General features: G+C 36.2%; 1 protein-coding gene across 2 annotated transcripts; it reads left to right on the forward strand.

Moving 5' to 3' along the window:
* Window positions 1–9340: 9340 nt before the first annotated feature.
* Window positions 9341–14695, forward strand: LOC129258908 (uncharacterized protein DDB_G0271670-like). 2 transcript variants are annotated; one of them, XM_064098533.1, is made up of 2 exons: window positions 9341–9804; window positions 11046–14695. In XM_064098533.1, exon 2 carries the CDS (start codon window positions 11170–11172, stop codon window positions 12709–12711), a length of 1542 nt encoding a protein of 513 aa, XP_063954603.1. In that variant the 5' UTR covers window positions 9341–9804; window positions 11046–11169; the 3' UTR covers window positions 12712–14695. The 2 variants fall into 2 exon arrangements, with proteins under 2 accessions (XP_063954603.1, XP_054753121.2); XM_054897146.2 differs by having other exon boundaries at window positions 9471–9808.
* Window positions 14696–14957: the final 262 nt, after the last annotated feature.

Raw genomic sequence — 14957 nt, forward strand, 5'->3', positions numbered from 1 at the left:
TGTGTGTGTATATAAATTATATGTATGTTAGTATTAAAAAAATAGTAAAAATAACGATGTAGCGATGTAGTGCATAAATCATTAAACAACGTGGTTAGGCTCCCATTTAAAGCCGTAGCTTGGGCAGGGGCCAAAATTGAAGTCTTCTTTGTGTCATTGGAATGACATTCAGATAATAACACCATCAATTGATACACCTCTTTAAAAATCAAACACGCATACCTTTCCCAAAGTAGAGAAAGGCAGGGGAGGTGGAGTTAGACAGATAGAAGCAATGAGGAGTGGGGGGGGGGGGATGCAGACAATAGTAAAAATTGTAAAAGAGAAAGGCTGACACATGAGGATAGTGACGAAAGTGACGCCGGTCTGAATTGTACAGTGTACCACGGATGATACAGCACATTTTGGTGTATTACATTCTACTAATTTTTTTGCTTCAGATATTTTTTGAGAAGGGGAGAAATGACAAATACATGTGGGCGAGTTTAAAAAAAATAATGGATGGGCGGGGCGGGGGGTTTGGGTGTACCCCGTCTTTGGATCCGTCATGTAATGACATTTTTGTGATTCTTTTGAGGATTGACCAAATTTGTTGTTAAGAGAAAATAAATGGTTGAAAAGATATATCGCATGAAATAAAACTCCGTCCTTATCCTTACGTCTGTCTGGAAATCTTTTTTTAATTGAAACACGAAATGCACCATAATACCTAATTTTATCTAAAACTTACACTAGTGGTATTTTCACTCAGAGTTCCTGGTTGCTCATCAAAGGATTTTTCGTATACTGTTCACCTTGTTCAAGGTATCATTGACGTGAGCTACATTCAATTATTAACCTTGCTCGGTTCAGTAATTTTATTATCTATCAGTTCGTAAAATGTTTCATAGTCTAAAAAGAAATGTTGATGATAACAACCTTATTATTGTTGCCAGAGGCGTAATGAGCAAAGAAAGACGAGACACACAGAAATTGCATATGTTCCTTGTCCATTATCATCCGTTAAAAGTCCGCTGTATCGTCTCTGCATCCTCTGGGCATCCTAGCAACTCAGATCCTCTGAAGCTGAACAACGAAAAGAGGGAGGAAAGATAAGTTACATGGAACGTCTATACATCGTTAGTATATCACGGAAATAGAAAGGATGTAAGCGTATGCTTCTCGTAAGTTAAGTTTTCAAAACCCCCGGTAACCCCTGCGGAGCTGTCGTCCACTTCCATCCATTTTCATCCGCAATGTTTCCGATGAACAACTGTTTAAATGACAAGTCCATCGCCAAAAAAAGTTGATTTGAAAAAAATGAGAAAAATCCAACAAGCATAACACTAAAAATTTCATCAAAATCGGATGTAAAATAAGAAAGTTATGACATTTTAAGATTTCTCTTAATTTAACAAACCAGTTATAGGCACATCCTGGTCGGTATGCAAATGAAGAGACTGATAACGTCATCCACTCACTCTTTTATTTTGTATTTAATCATATAAAATTTCTCCTCATTGTCAAATGAAACAACGATTAATTCCTCCCTGAACTGTGGAATTACCATTGTTTAGTACTATTATGGTTCAGTCAAGTTGGTCTTTAATGCCAAATCTGAAAAGAAATATTGTATAATTCAAACAATAAAAAACAAAAGAAAAAGTGAGTAAGGGACAACATCGACTGTCTCATTTGCATGTCACTGAGTTGTGCATACCACTGTTTTGTGAAAAATAAGACAAACTTTAAAATGTCATAACTTTTTTATTTTACATACGATTTTGATGAAATTTCCAGCGTTATGCTAGTTTGATTTTTCGCTATTTATTCAAATCAACATTTTTCTGGGATGAACTTGACCTTCAACATCCGCGCTACATACTACCCACGTCCGTTTCTTTTCCGTTATGTTTTCGCAAATTTTTCGCCAAGTTTGTCAATTTATGGAGCGGATGAAAACGGATGTAATGGAGCAACCCGCCAAATTTTGCTCGTCCGATGTGTCCTTTATACCTTGGTCACATTGGCTCTACGGCGGCCGTACGGCGAGTCGAAAACAGCCGTTTTAACATTTTTTGTACCAACTACATATCGGTGGTTTGAATTAAAGGAGAATGAAACTCTTGGAGCAAGTTAGCTTTTGTGAAAGCAGAAAAATCAAATAATAAGATCAACAAAAGTTTGAGTAAAATAGGACTAGAAATAGAAGAGTTATGAGCATTTGAATGTCGAGATCACTAATGCTATGGAGATCCTCCCACTGGCAATGCGACCAAGATCTATGATGTCACAGATGAACAACTCTCCCCTTTTGGACACTGAAAATATACCTCAAAACATCTCTTTTTGCTCATTCTAATCATATGACAAACGATTCATCAATGATATTTTTTTTTTTCTCTTTGCCTCTTCCTTGAGGATTTATTGTTTCAAAATATTTACATATATACATATTTACATAGGAATAACTTTTTTTCAAGAGTCAAATGATATAATATTTATAACAGGAATTACAATATATCAATAATTTTCTTGACCTCTAATACACAAAATTGTTTAGATCCGTAATGATTCAAATAAAACTTCAAATATGAAACAAATTCCGTGATCAATCTCGTATTGCTATGATTTAGATTCTGAAGGTTGCATTTTACATAATGATTATAAACTACAAACTGAGCAACATTGATCGTCAAATTAATAAGTTCAAATTTTGGGTTTTCTATTTTATACCCAATTAACAATGTTTTCATAGTTATCACCATTTCTTCTTTGAAAATGAAATAAATCATCCTCGATATGATTTTCCAATAAACTTTTATCTTTTTGCAAAAAAACAGAAAATGGCCAATGGTCTCGATTTCATTACAGATTTCGCATTGATTTGTATTTACAATTTTCCACTTGAACAAATTGTCTCTAGAAGGTAATATTTTATGTAACAGTCTGAAATTGAATTGCTTAATTCTGTTATCTTTTATCTTTTTGAATTTAAAATGAAGGATATCTTTCCAAACTAAATTTTCTGGCAATTTTAGTTGTTTTCCCCAGATGTCCAAAATATAAAAATCGACCTTCTTTTGTTGTAAAAACAACACATAATATTGTTTTGCTCTGGTGCAAGTTATATTAATACGTTCACCAACAGATGTATCAATTTCTTCTTGTTCTGAAGACTCATTTTGCTTTTCTTTCATCGTACTTATTTTTTCAAGCCAATGAGCAGGAAATGCTTTTTTTAATTTTAAAAATCTAAAACTAAATACTAAATTATCAACATCAAAAAAGTTTCTAAAAAATGATATATCTTTCCATTTACCTTTATATACAACTTGTTTAACATATAAAATACCAGCTTCTTTCCATTCCTGAAAATTTAAAGGTTGTCCATTTATTGTAATATTACTATTATTCCATAATGTTTCACGATATATATTTTCAACATTCTGCTCATCTAAATATCGTAATTGAGCCCATGTATATAGAAATTCAATATAAAACATTGGTAAACCCTTTTTTCGACAAAGCTTTAACATGTGTTTTGGATGACAATTCATTTGAAAACAGTAGGGGATTTCTCCTATGTAACTTAACCAAAACGAGAAAAGTGTTTTCCAGACTGCATCATAATTATTAAAAAAGGAATTTATCCAAGACAATATAAGTGATTTTGATTTCGAATATAGATCGATCATACCAAGACCACCTTCAACTATCGGTCTGACACAAATATTACGTTTAACTTTTTCACGCTTTGAATTCCATAAAAAGCAATACATTATCTTATGTAAACCCTTGCATATATAGTCTGGCATTGGTATAACCGAACCAACATAAACGATTTGAGGCACAAGTAAACATTTTATAATAATTATTTTACCATAGCATGTATATAGCATAGCATCAATGATATAATGTTGTGAAATCTCTGTACTTGTCCTCTCATAAAGAGAACACCTCACCTTGTGATAGACTCTATAAAAGTGAGAATATAAGTGCAATAAGTACTAAAGAAATGAGGGAGTTGTACGTGTGTGACATCACATATCTTGGTCGCATTGTCAATGGGAGGATCTACATGGCATTAGGGATCTCAATATTCAAATGCTCATAACTTTCTTATTATTCATTCAATCTTCCTCAAACTTTCAACAATATGTTTCTTTGATTTTTCTCTTTGATATGGATTCAGCTGGTTTCAAGTGTTTCATTCTCCTTTAAAATTAATAAAACGGCTGTTTTCGACTCGCCGTAGAGCAAATGTGACCAAGGTGTAATGAATATGTTTTGTATTCGTCGGCCAGTGGGACCAGGCCTTAACATCTGAAGAGGGTAGCACTGTTGATTCTCGCTCCCTCTCCATTTTTTTTACACCAATTACGTCATGAGATTACTTTGAAAAAATGTTTCTCTTGTTTCCTTTTACACACTCTGTCCCTCTTTCCTTTCCTTTCCCCACCCCCTTCTCTTCATTTTTTTTTCATTCGCTTCCCCCTTTTCCCTCCCCTCCAATTTATGTATTTTGCACCCCTCATGGAGTGGCGCACAGATGGTCTGTCTCACTACACTCTTGAAATGTTTTGGCAACATACTGTCCACACAACAATTGGTTAAAACTTTATCAAATTTTTGGTGTAGTTTTAAACCAATAATGTGTGCTTTGGGTGAAAACTACACAGTATTGGTTGAAAACTACCATCCAGAGTTGGATAGATTTTATGCTCGAAGGCTACGTATTTAAATTGTATAATAAGCTGTTTTTATTTCTGATAGGTACCAAAATTAACCCAAGTGTAAGAGGATTGCGGGGGATGGTGGGTGGGTGGGTATTACGTGACTGAGTATCATGCAAGGAAAGGGTGGCTTTTATTTCATTCATCTGTTATCCTCTTAAATGTTAAACCTCTCTTACGGTAAATTGGGCTTAATAGCTGGCAAAGTTCACCAACCTTCCGCAGCTCCATTCGCTATCACTGGTAGTGGTAAAATGGGGCAGTGAGAGAAATAGGGAAGGAGAAAAAAAGAAAGTATATTAAAATAGGGAAGAAAATTTAAGAAAAGAGAAAGGAATTTACCACAAAAAAGAGAGGCCTGAATCGTCTAGCTCATTATTATTCGATTTCATGATATTTGAGTTTGAAAATATTAATGGCATCACTCCCATCACTGTGGATGGACGGAATGGCATTAGACTAAATGAAAGTAGACCATGTGGTGAGTGGAAGAGTTGGCAGTATCGACGAATTGGCAATTTACCGGCGCACGCCACCCTTCTAGCCGATCACAAGCCCAGTGTCGCAGATGGCGTCTTTCAAATACTAGTAATATAATAGTTATATTTTCTGATACATGTTTACAAAATCATCATCGAGACCATTGGTAAGAATCACACACACACCAGGTCCTTTTTTAACAGTTCTCACACACCCGAGTCAGAGCTGAGGGCATTTGGAACCGTTATAATGGTAGCAACTGTTTGTAATTGATCTTATGTCCGAACAAAATGATGCGTATTGAGATTATAGTGATATCCTTGTTATTTGACAAACCATCCTCATCTAAATACTATGACTGGTCAATACAACTATTACTCCCAGTCATTAATAAATATTATTGTCCTGTGAGGTGAAATAAATGACTGGTCATATGGCAGATTTCGGCCAAGTATTTAACTAGGATCCATGCTACCATTTACAACAATATGACAGATTATTATGTTTTCGGAACAGTGTGAGGTCTGCGTACATGGAGCTTTGCTCAGATAATACTCCTTTTCTCTGACCAAAGTCATACAATTCTCCCCTGCATGGGGTGTAAGGAATACAATGTCATTATGATTGATTGGCAATGATTAAAACGAAATTTGCTTCATCAAATACAGAAGACCGGTATACAAAGCCAATTGTACGACGAGCAATTACTGCACAGATTTACAGATCAAGTCTGTATAAATTGCATTCCTATAAAGCATTAACACATAGGATTTGATTTCACATGCATGGTTATTATGATTATACTGTCTGATCTGAGTGAAGATCTGTCTGTCCACGCGCATGCGTACTCGTATTCCGAAGACGCAAGTCATGAATATTCATATGTTGGTCCAGAACTGTGGTGGGAAAAATAACTTCGCGGCCGGGACAGATGATGTGTATGAGCCACAACAACTACAACATCAAATTCTTATCGACTTTTAAAATATATATACTGTGTATTGGGGCCACCAACTTATGCTGAGGAGCTCGGTTTTTATTCATTTTATTGTAAGAAAGTAATTTCAATTTTGTCAAAAGAAAAAAGTTGCTTTCGTTAAATGCTTGTGATAATCATTTTATTTTTCTTTTTGCGTTTTTTGTGTTTTCTATTGGTAAATAAGATCAATCTCAATATTTTCAAGTATTTTCTTCCAACTACATGCAAATTACTGATTATTAAGTGGAGCGTTGTGGCCCAGTGGATCAGTCTCCGGACTTTGAAACAGAGGGTCGTGGGTTCAAATCCCAGCCATGGCGTAATTTCCTTCGGCAAGAAATTTATCCATATTGTGCTGCACTCAACCCAGGTGAGGTGAATGTGTACCTGGCAGGAATGTATTCCTTGAAATGCGTGTGCGCTGTAATCTTAGTAATTACGGCTGCCAAGCTACAGCTGGGGTAATAATATCCAAGTCCTTTGGAAGCGCATAGAGACATTATTCATAATTGTGATATGCGCTATACAAGAACTGTTTATTATTATTATTATTATTACTAGTTTCTCACTTTTAATGCACCATGTACACTGCATGAAATGGTATATTCATCTTCTGACATCGCGCCAGAAAATGAATAGATTTGGAGGGTAATATTTTACACTCGCTGGCCTGTGATTTAATTTAATTTTTAATCATTTGCCTGATATACATTGAAATGTGCGTTGGAATAAGCCAGAATGCGGAAACGAAATAACGAGTGATTTCAATTTGCAAGTCAGATTTTTAAGGCTAATTCCTTCTTTTTTAGTCTATTCATAAGGCAGTATTGAGTGTTTGAGTGATTACCTGAGTTGGGGATTTTAAGGAAAGACTGGGAGGTGGGAAGTGGGGTTGGACACTGTATAACTGTATACTGCTGTTTTACCTTTGACATAATCCACGTTATATTTACCTTTCCTTGTGTTCAGATCATTTTGCTTCAATGTCATCTTTTGTATTCATTTTTTGTATTTAATTCCTTATAAGATAATTCTTTGTAATATTATCAAATAAAAAATGATTCCATTTCTTGCAACTATTATCAACACAATTTTTCTTTAGAATAGATATCATTATCAAGCATATCGATAACAATACCAACCAACATTACTGTTTATTTAACAATCTTTTGTATGGAATACATGCCATGAATGTTTCCCTCTTTCAATTCACCCCTATTTAATAGCTTTCGTTCGTTCGTTTTCTTTAAAAAGTATTATTTCATACAAATCCACTCTTTACAAAGTGAGAAACACATTGTTATTCTTTCAATATTGCTCAAATATATATTCATGTTAAAAATGTTCTTTATGTTAAAACATGGACCTAATGACATAACTTAAAGGAGAATGAAACCTTTGGAACAAGATAGCTTGTGTGAAAACAGAAAAATCAAAGAAACAGATCAATGTGTGATGTCACTTGTGAACAACTCTCCCCATTACTTTAGTATATATTTCACTTAAATTGCCTCTTTTATCACATCTATCAGTAGATCATGTGATCTTTCTATAGGAGGGCATGTAATACAGATTTTCAAAGAATACATCATGGATAAAGAGTTTGTATCACCATAAGAATAAGCAAAAAGAGACATTTTTGGGGTATTTTATAGTCCATCAAAGGGAAATCCTTGTCGCATTGTCAATGGGAGGATCTCCATGGCATTAGTGATTGCAATATTCAACTGCTCATAACTTTCTCATTATTTGTCCGATTTTTCTCAAACTTTCTTTGTTCTTATTTTTTTATTTTTCTGTTTCGACACAAGCTTACTTGTTCCAAAGGTTTCATTCCCCTTTAAGTCTACTCCTAATCTCTTCTCATTCTTCTTTCTGACATTACTTCTTCTTTTGCATACATTTCTCTCTGTATCCCCCTTCCATATATACATGGATATGCGTTGCTTGTTTGTATACTGACATTTTAGTCTATACAAATTCATGTAATTCGGCCTTTGGATGAGAATTGAATTTTATCATAATGAATACCATTTATCTATTTATTTATCTATCTATTTTTTTTATTTATTTATCTATCTATCTATTTTTGTACCAAGCCCCAATGATGAAATTATAGAATACTGTTCCACTTTTGATTGCTCGAATATCAATTAAATATTTCTTCAATAAGCAGAGGACCAAACCTGACAAAAACAAAAACAGCGGACATAACGTGTTCATGTACGTCATCGCACAAAATTTCAAAACCATTTTTAATATTTAGCTAAATCATAAGACGAATTAGATAACCATGACAACAGGGTATACCTCTACAAATTTGTTGCAAAATATCCCACATCCCCAAAAGGGCCCCATTTTTACTAATTGCTATGTTTTGATAAAAACTTCCATAGCTTCATTCGGATGAAACAGATTATAGGTGTTATACGAAAGAAAAGGAAATTCCTTACCTGTTGTTATGGTGTTTTTCTTTACATCTCGTGAAAGGAAATAAATAAATCTCAAATCTTTCTAATTCACTTTTGAATCTTGTTTTTGCTATGAATTCAGCTAAAAAATAAGAATGGATTAAAAGTACCATACGATGAGGGGAATGAAGCCCCTCTGTTTTCTGGTTTTGATGTTCCGCTTAAATAAAGAAATAGTTAACAAAATAACCCTTTTTTTAATTGAGTCGCACGGAAACCATCACCATTGTCGTCTGATACAAAATGAATAAAGCTTTGAGAACTGTCTCTTTTTCGAATTATTATAATCGGCTGAGCGACATTTATCATGAAGGAAACGTATTTTTGATAATTATGTTCCATATTTGAAATATGTTATCTTTTTTTTCTTTTCAGATTTGAAAATGGATGCTTGGATTTTGGGGTATTTTCAGATAAGAAGGGACGCCCCTCAACCCCACCTTACACCTGCAATTTCATAGCGATTTTTTTTACCCAGAGAAAAGAATATGGCAATTCTGTTTCACTTTCAAAGCCACCATGGGAAACTTGGATATTCTTCCATATTTCGCTTTTTTTTCTGCTCAAGCCAATCCTTGAAAGGTGAACCTGACTGTTTTTGTACTCCGCCACAAAAAACACAGTGACCTATATGATTTGCATATGAAACAAATCGAGTCTTGGAATCACACAAAAGAGAACAAATGCCAGGCATTGAGTCATGATATATCTCTGTTTGCGTGTGGCAAAGGCTCGGGATATCGATCGATCCTTTTGGGATCGGTCAGGCGTGTCGTCTGCGCTAAGACGCAAGTATTGTGTGGGCAACACAATGGATCATAATACACTTCCAACCAACGGACTGCCGTTTGGAGTACAATCGTGACAATAGAGCATGTTTTGGGTTAACGTTTAAATTTCAGCAAGAAGATTTCCTTGCTTTTCGTCGGGAGGTGAAGATAACGATGGTCAAATATTCGTCAACATCAACCGAAAACATGACATGAATCATGTGAATAGGAGAATAGCCACAGCATACAGGTAGACTGTGTTATCGTAGGTAGAAAGCAGATCGAAGCCGAAATACACAAGTTAATGAATGGAATAGCCGACGTAAACGAGTGTGTATCATCGTCTACTTTCATTTTCTGCAGATGCACACGAAAAATTGAATCTTCAGGTTAGTAAGTATCAACATAATTATTGTTTAGATCATTATTTTAGAAAAAAACCACGTGATTTTATGAAACTAATAAGGATATGATAGACTCGATGGGAATGTGTACATACAATAGTTTTATTGCCTTAGATACGTTCGAGTTATGTGATTGATATTGGCATTGAAATGATAATATAATATTCTTGATATTAATTGAAATATACTTGTTTAACAATTTAATAAGAAACTGTGTGAGTGCAATTACTTTTTTTAGTTGATACAGATTTGCATTCAATCAACTTTGATCGGAATCAAATCCATGGTTGAGGTGTATTTCGAGATAATAAAAATGGTTGTATGTCCGGGGGGGAGGAGAGGGTTGACAACGAGGATGGATGATTGGGCGAGCTTTGTAGAATTATTGATTTGGTAACGAAAGAGAAGACGTTGGTGATGGTGGGGATGTTGACCTCCGCCATGGATAATGATGACGGTAAAGCCTATAGTGATGACTCTAGTGATGATGATGGAAATTTTGATGGTGATAGTTATGACGACGACGACGATGATGCTGACGATGATGGTGACAGTGGTGATGATAGTGATCACGATGGTGATGGTGTAAATGTTGATTATGATGATGGAGGTATGGTGATGATTATGAGGTTGATGGCGATGATGATAATTGTGATGTAAGTGGTGTTAGTAAAAGTGGCTAAAGTGGTGGTGGTGTTGGTGGTGGAGATGATGATGGTGGTGGAGATGATGATGGTGGTGATGATGATGGTGATGATGATGATGGCGGTGATGATGATGATGGTGATGATGATGATGGTGATGATGATGATTATTGTGATGATGATGATGATGATGGCGGTGATTATGATGATGGTGATGATGATGATGGTGATGATGGCGGTGATGATGATGATGGTGATGATGATGATGGTGATGATGATGATGGTGATCGTGGTGGGGAATGATTGTGACGAGGGGTAATCGTGTTAATTGTGGTGATGACAGTGATGATGATGGTGATGAGATTGTGATGACGACGATATGCCGATTTTGGTGATGATCTTAATAGTGGTGATGATAACAAGAAATTATCATGACGATGATGATGTGGTGATGCCAATGATGCTGCTCTTAATGATTATCACGATGTTAATGTCTATGCTGATTATAATGGCAATTTTCATGATTCCTTTATCTTTGATACTCATTATATCATACATCTTTTGTCTTTCATTTTGTTTCAGTCACTGGTACGCTAATCATGCCCATGGTCACAGGATAACATCAGCGAGGTCTCCATCGTTTCCACATCTTATGCGACTGGCAATACTTATGTGACTGACAGGGATTATGAAAATATAAATCGCAATGGATGCTTATAGCAGACCGTTTCATCTCGCATTGTTCTTGCTATCATGGTGGGATGTATCACTCGTGGCGAGCCAATTTGTTCTCCAGCCAACAGACGTAGCGGTTGTTTTTCCTCGAGCGGTAACACTTGACTGTGTCTTCGATGGGGACATAGTATCAAGGCCGGTTTTCTGGCACCGCTACACCGGCGATCCCCCGGTCAAGGAAGAACTCTACAACACGCGAGACAACCGCTTTTTCATTGCCGGTGACCGCAACGACGGTCATTATAACCTCTTCATTAACGCGACGCGGTTAAGCGATAGCGGGCTCTACGGCTGCAGTTACGGAACCGCGTCAACGCGGAACGCGACGCTGACTGTGCTTCCAACATCGTGGATACCCGTGTGCGAGAAGACACCGGAAAGTGAGCGGACGCTCGTGGGTGATAGTGTCGAACTTGGGTGCTCGTCTACGGGGTCGTCGTCGACTTCGCTTCAATGGCTACGTAATGGTGCGCTAATTGGCCCGGGTAGTATAACACGCGATGACACCATGGTGAGTGTGTCACACTTTGAAATAGTACCCAGTGACTCCTCTATCACCTTCACGTGTAATGCCTCCCTACCAGGGCTCGACCAGCGCTACCAGTGCACGCTCGGTCCGTACCCCGAGAGCGATTCGAACTCGGGAACCACTGCCCTGATTCCGTTCATCATCGTCGGGATTCTTAGTGTCGTGGTCATCCTCCTCTTTGTCATCGTTCTCTTCATTCTCTTTCGACATCGACGGTGTCGTTTTTGTCAGGAACAACCAGTGGAGCCCCAGATGGTTCTCGATGCCGAGGCCATCGCAGCTGGTCGTGGCTTTACAACCATAATCCGAGATGATGACGATGATGATGGCGATGGCGATGAGGCTGTCGGAGGGGATAGTGTTGACAATCCCACCCTGAGTGACAGCCAACCAGATCTCTTATCGTCCATTATCAGTCCTTCAACCATAGCTCAGAAATCCCCCAACAGCACCTTACGTCAAAACATGAACCACAACAGGGAATCGGTGGCGCCGAAGAAGCCATCCGATGTCGAAAAGCTTCGACCTTCTGAACTCAGAAGAATGAAGAAAAAACGCACGCTCTCTAGCAGATCGGGGCAATCTCAACGAGAACCATCACCTTCAGTCTCGTCATCAACCTCTTCAAGCAGGGACGCACCAAAATCAACATCCCCGGTGAGTGTCGATCACAATATAACTCCACGCAGCACGTCTACGACATCAATCGACAATCAAATTGACCAGTCACAGCCCGGAACGTCACAGGGTACAAACCATTCCGGTATTAACAATCTCGATGCTTCGGTCGGGAGGAAAAACAGATTCACAAGAAAAAAGAACTCTAGGAAGTCGTCAAGTCCATCGGGCGCTTCATCTACTTCCCCTCGGAACATCTCCGAGCCAGGAAGCAGTGCGACGCGACAATCGGAATCGGTCATCTATGCCGAGCTAGACTTCAGCAAGAACGTTGGTATGAATATACTCGGTGATGAACATTTGTAATTATATTATTCTTTTATTCCAAAGGCAACTGAAGGACATCTTGTGCCATTATTGATCATGGTATTGAGGTACAGATGATTGTGTTAGTTTTTTTTATTGATAACCTTTTCTTTAATGAAAAAAAATGCTCACACACCCACAGCACAGGTACAATGAGAAATTTGTGTCATTGTTAATATTTGTGGTAGTTTCAATTTCACAGTTCAGAATCAGATTGTCTGTGCACCCTTTCTCGGCAAATTTAGCTTATCAATATGTACCCTATTAACCTATTGCAAAGGTTTTATTCGCATACAAAAATATTTGCAAAAGCGATAGTAAATTGGATTATCGAAATTTCATAGATAATATACATTTACCTCGATAAATAATTGTTTCAGGAAATGTTTAATCAACAATATGTCTGAATTGTGGCATTGCAAGAAAACATTTTATTCAAATCACTTGACAAGGATACATTCGTGTCTGATTAACCTCATGATGTATAGGCCTACTGTAATAGAATGGAGTGATCCTCAAAATCATTTGAGTTTCAGTAATTCTAAAATTTTATGTCACAGAATATGGGCATTGAAATTTATAAGATTAATTTATAATCTTATGTTTGTTATTGGTTTTAAGTTTTTGTGTTGTTATTCAACCGTATTCAACGTATTATTTACTTATTATTTGTGTCATTTTTACCCATTTTGTGTGTGCAAGCTCTGATTAATCCTTCCTCTTGAACTAAGCCGGGTTTTCCCTCACACTCTAAATTACAGGGATTTAAAATAAGTCTAGATGGATTGTAGTTAGGGACCAATCGATTTCTGGATTTTGTTTTAATCCTAAAGACTTAAATTTAAATCTCAAATGATTTAAATTCAAATTAAATTTAAATCTTTCGAGATTTAAAAAAGGAATCTGAAGGATTCAATTAAATCCGGAATTCGATTGGTCCCTAACTACAGTCCATGTGGACTAATTTTAAATCCCTGTAATTTAGAGTGGCACAACACACACTAAAATCACGATTTATTTCTAATCCATTGTTGCGAGCTATTGAGTGAAGTTACAGGGATGCTCCGGATTGAAAATAATATGATGTAAACAGATAAAGAAGAATCGGATAAACAAAACACTAAAAATTTGATCAAAATCGGATAAGGAATAACAAAGTTATGGCATTCTAAACATTTGCATTATTCCTGTGAAACAGTTCTAGGCATGCCATCATGAATATTCATTAAGCAAATTGATGATGTCATAATCCCCACTTGTTCTTTTGTATTTTATTATATGAAATTAGGTTAATTCAATTTATTTCTACCAAGAACTGAAAAATTTGGATTGACAACTGATTTAATGCACTAGATATTGATTGCTGCAACTTATTTCATTATGAAGGAGACACATTGTTCACACATGTATGGAAAAATGAAGCAATTATGATTTAATGTAATAACATAAGAAAAAGGAAAGTTGAGATGTGACATCATCAGCCCACCTAATGAATATTCAGGATGACGTGCATATAACTATTTTCACAAAATATTGCGTAACTTTAAAATTCAATAACTTCGTTATTTGTTATCCGATTTTGACGAAATTTTCAACATTTAGCTAAGTGTATTTTACTCTATTTATTTAGATATGTATATCCCTATAAAAATACATAAAATTGGTACTTAGTAAACATATACATGTAATACGAAGAATTTCAATAGGATAAATGGGCACAATCATTCACTTTTTAAAAGTATATTAAGAGAAATCGATTGCAATGTTTGTGACAATTCATAATTTATCAATTTATATTCATTTTGTGTTTTTGTCTTTCAATATACACTGTCTTTCATTTGTATTTCCATCGTTATTTCGACAATCATTTTGTTCTAACCTGAAATCGACGCATTTTCTAGCACACACTCATGGCAGTACATGTATTTACCGTCGAGGAAAAGAGTTTTGCTAATATTACTATAAACTTCGTTTTCTATGATAATATTGTGTTGAGTTTAATAACTTAAGTCATGTTTGATAGCGATGTTAAACGGCGAATATGATGCCGAATATGATAACGCTACCAATAGCACGATTGTGTTGATGATAAAATTAGTGATGGCGGTTGGAATGTCATTGTTCCAGTGGTAATGGGAATGGTCATGATGATGGTGATGATGAGGGAGACGCTGATGAACATTATGACGATGTTGCTAAGCGTGATGAAAGCAATGATGGAGATGGTTACGATGATGACGATGATG

The sequence above is a fragment of the Lytechinus pictus genome, chromosome 4 (assembly GCF_037042905.1).
Source record: "Lytechinus pictus isolate F3 Inbred chromosome 4, Lp3.0, whole genome shotgun sequence".
Classification (NCBI taxonomy): Eukaryota; Metazoa; Echinodermata; class Echinoidea; order Temnopleuroida; family Toxopneustidae; genus Lytechinus; species Lytechinus pictus.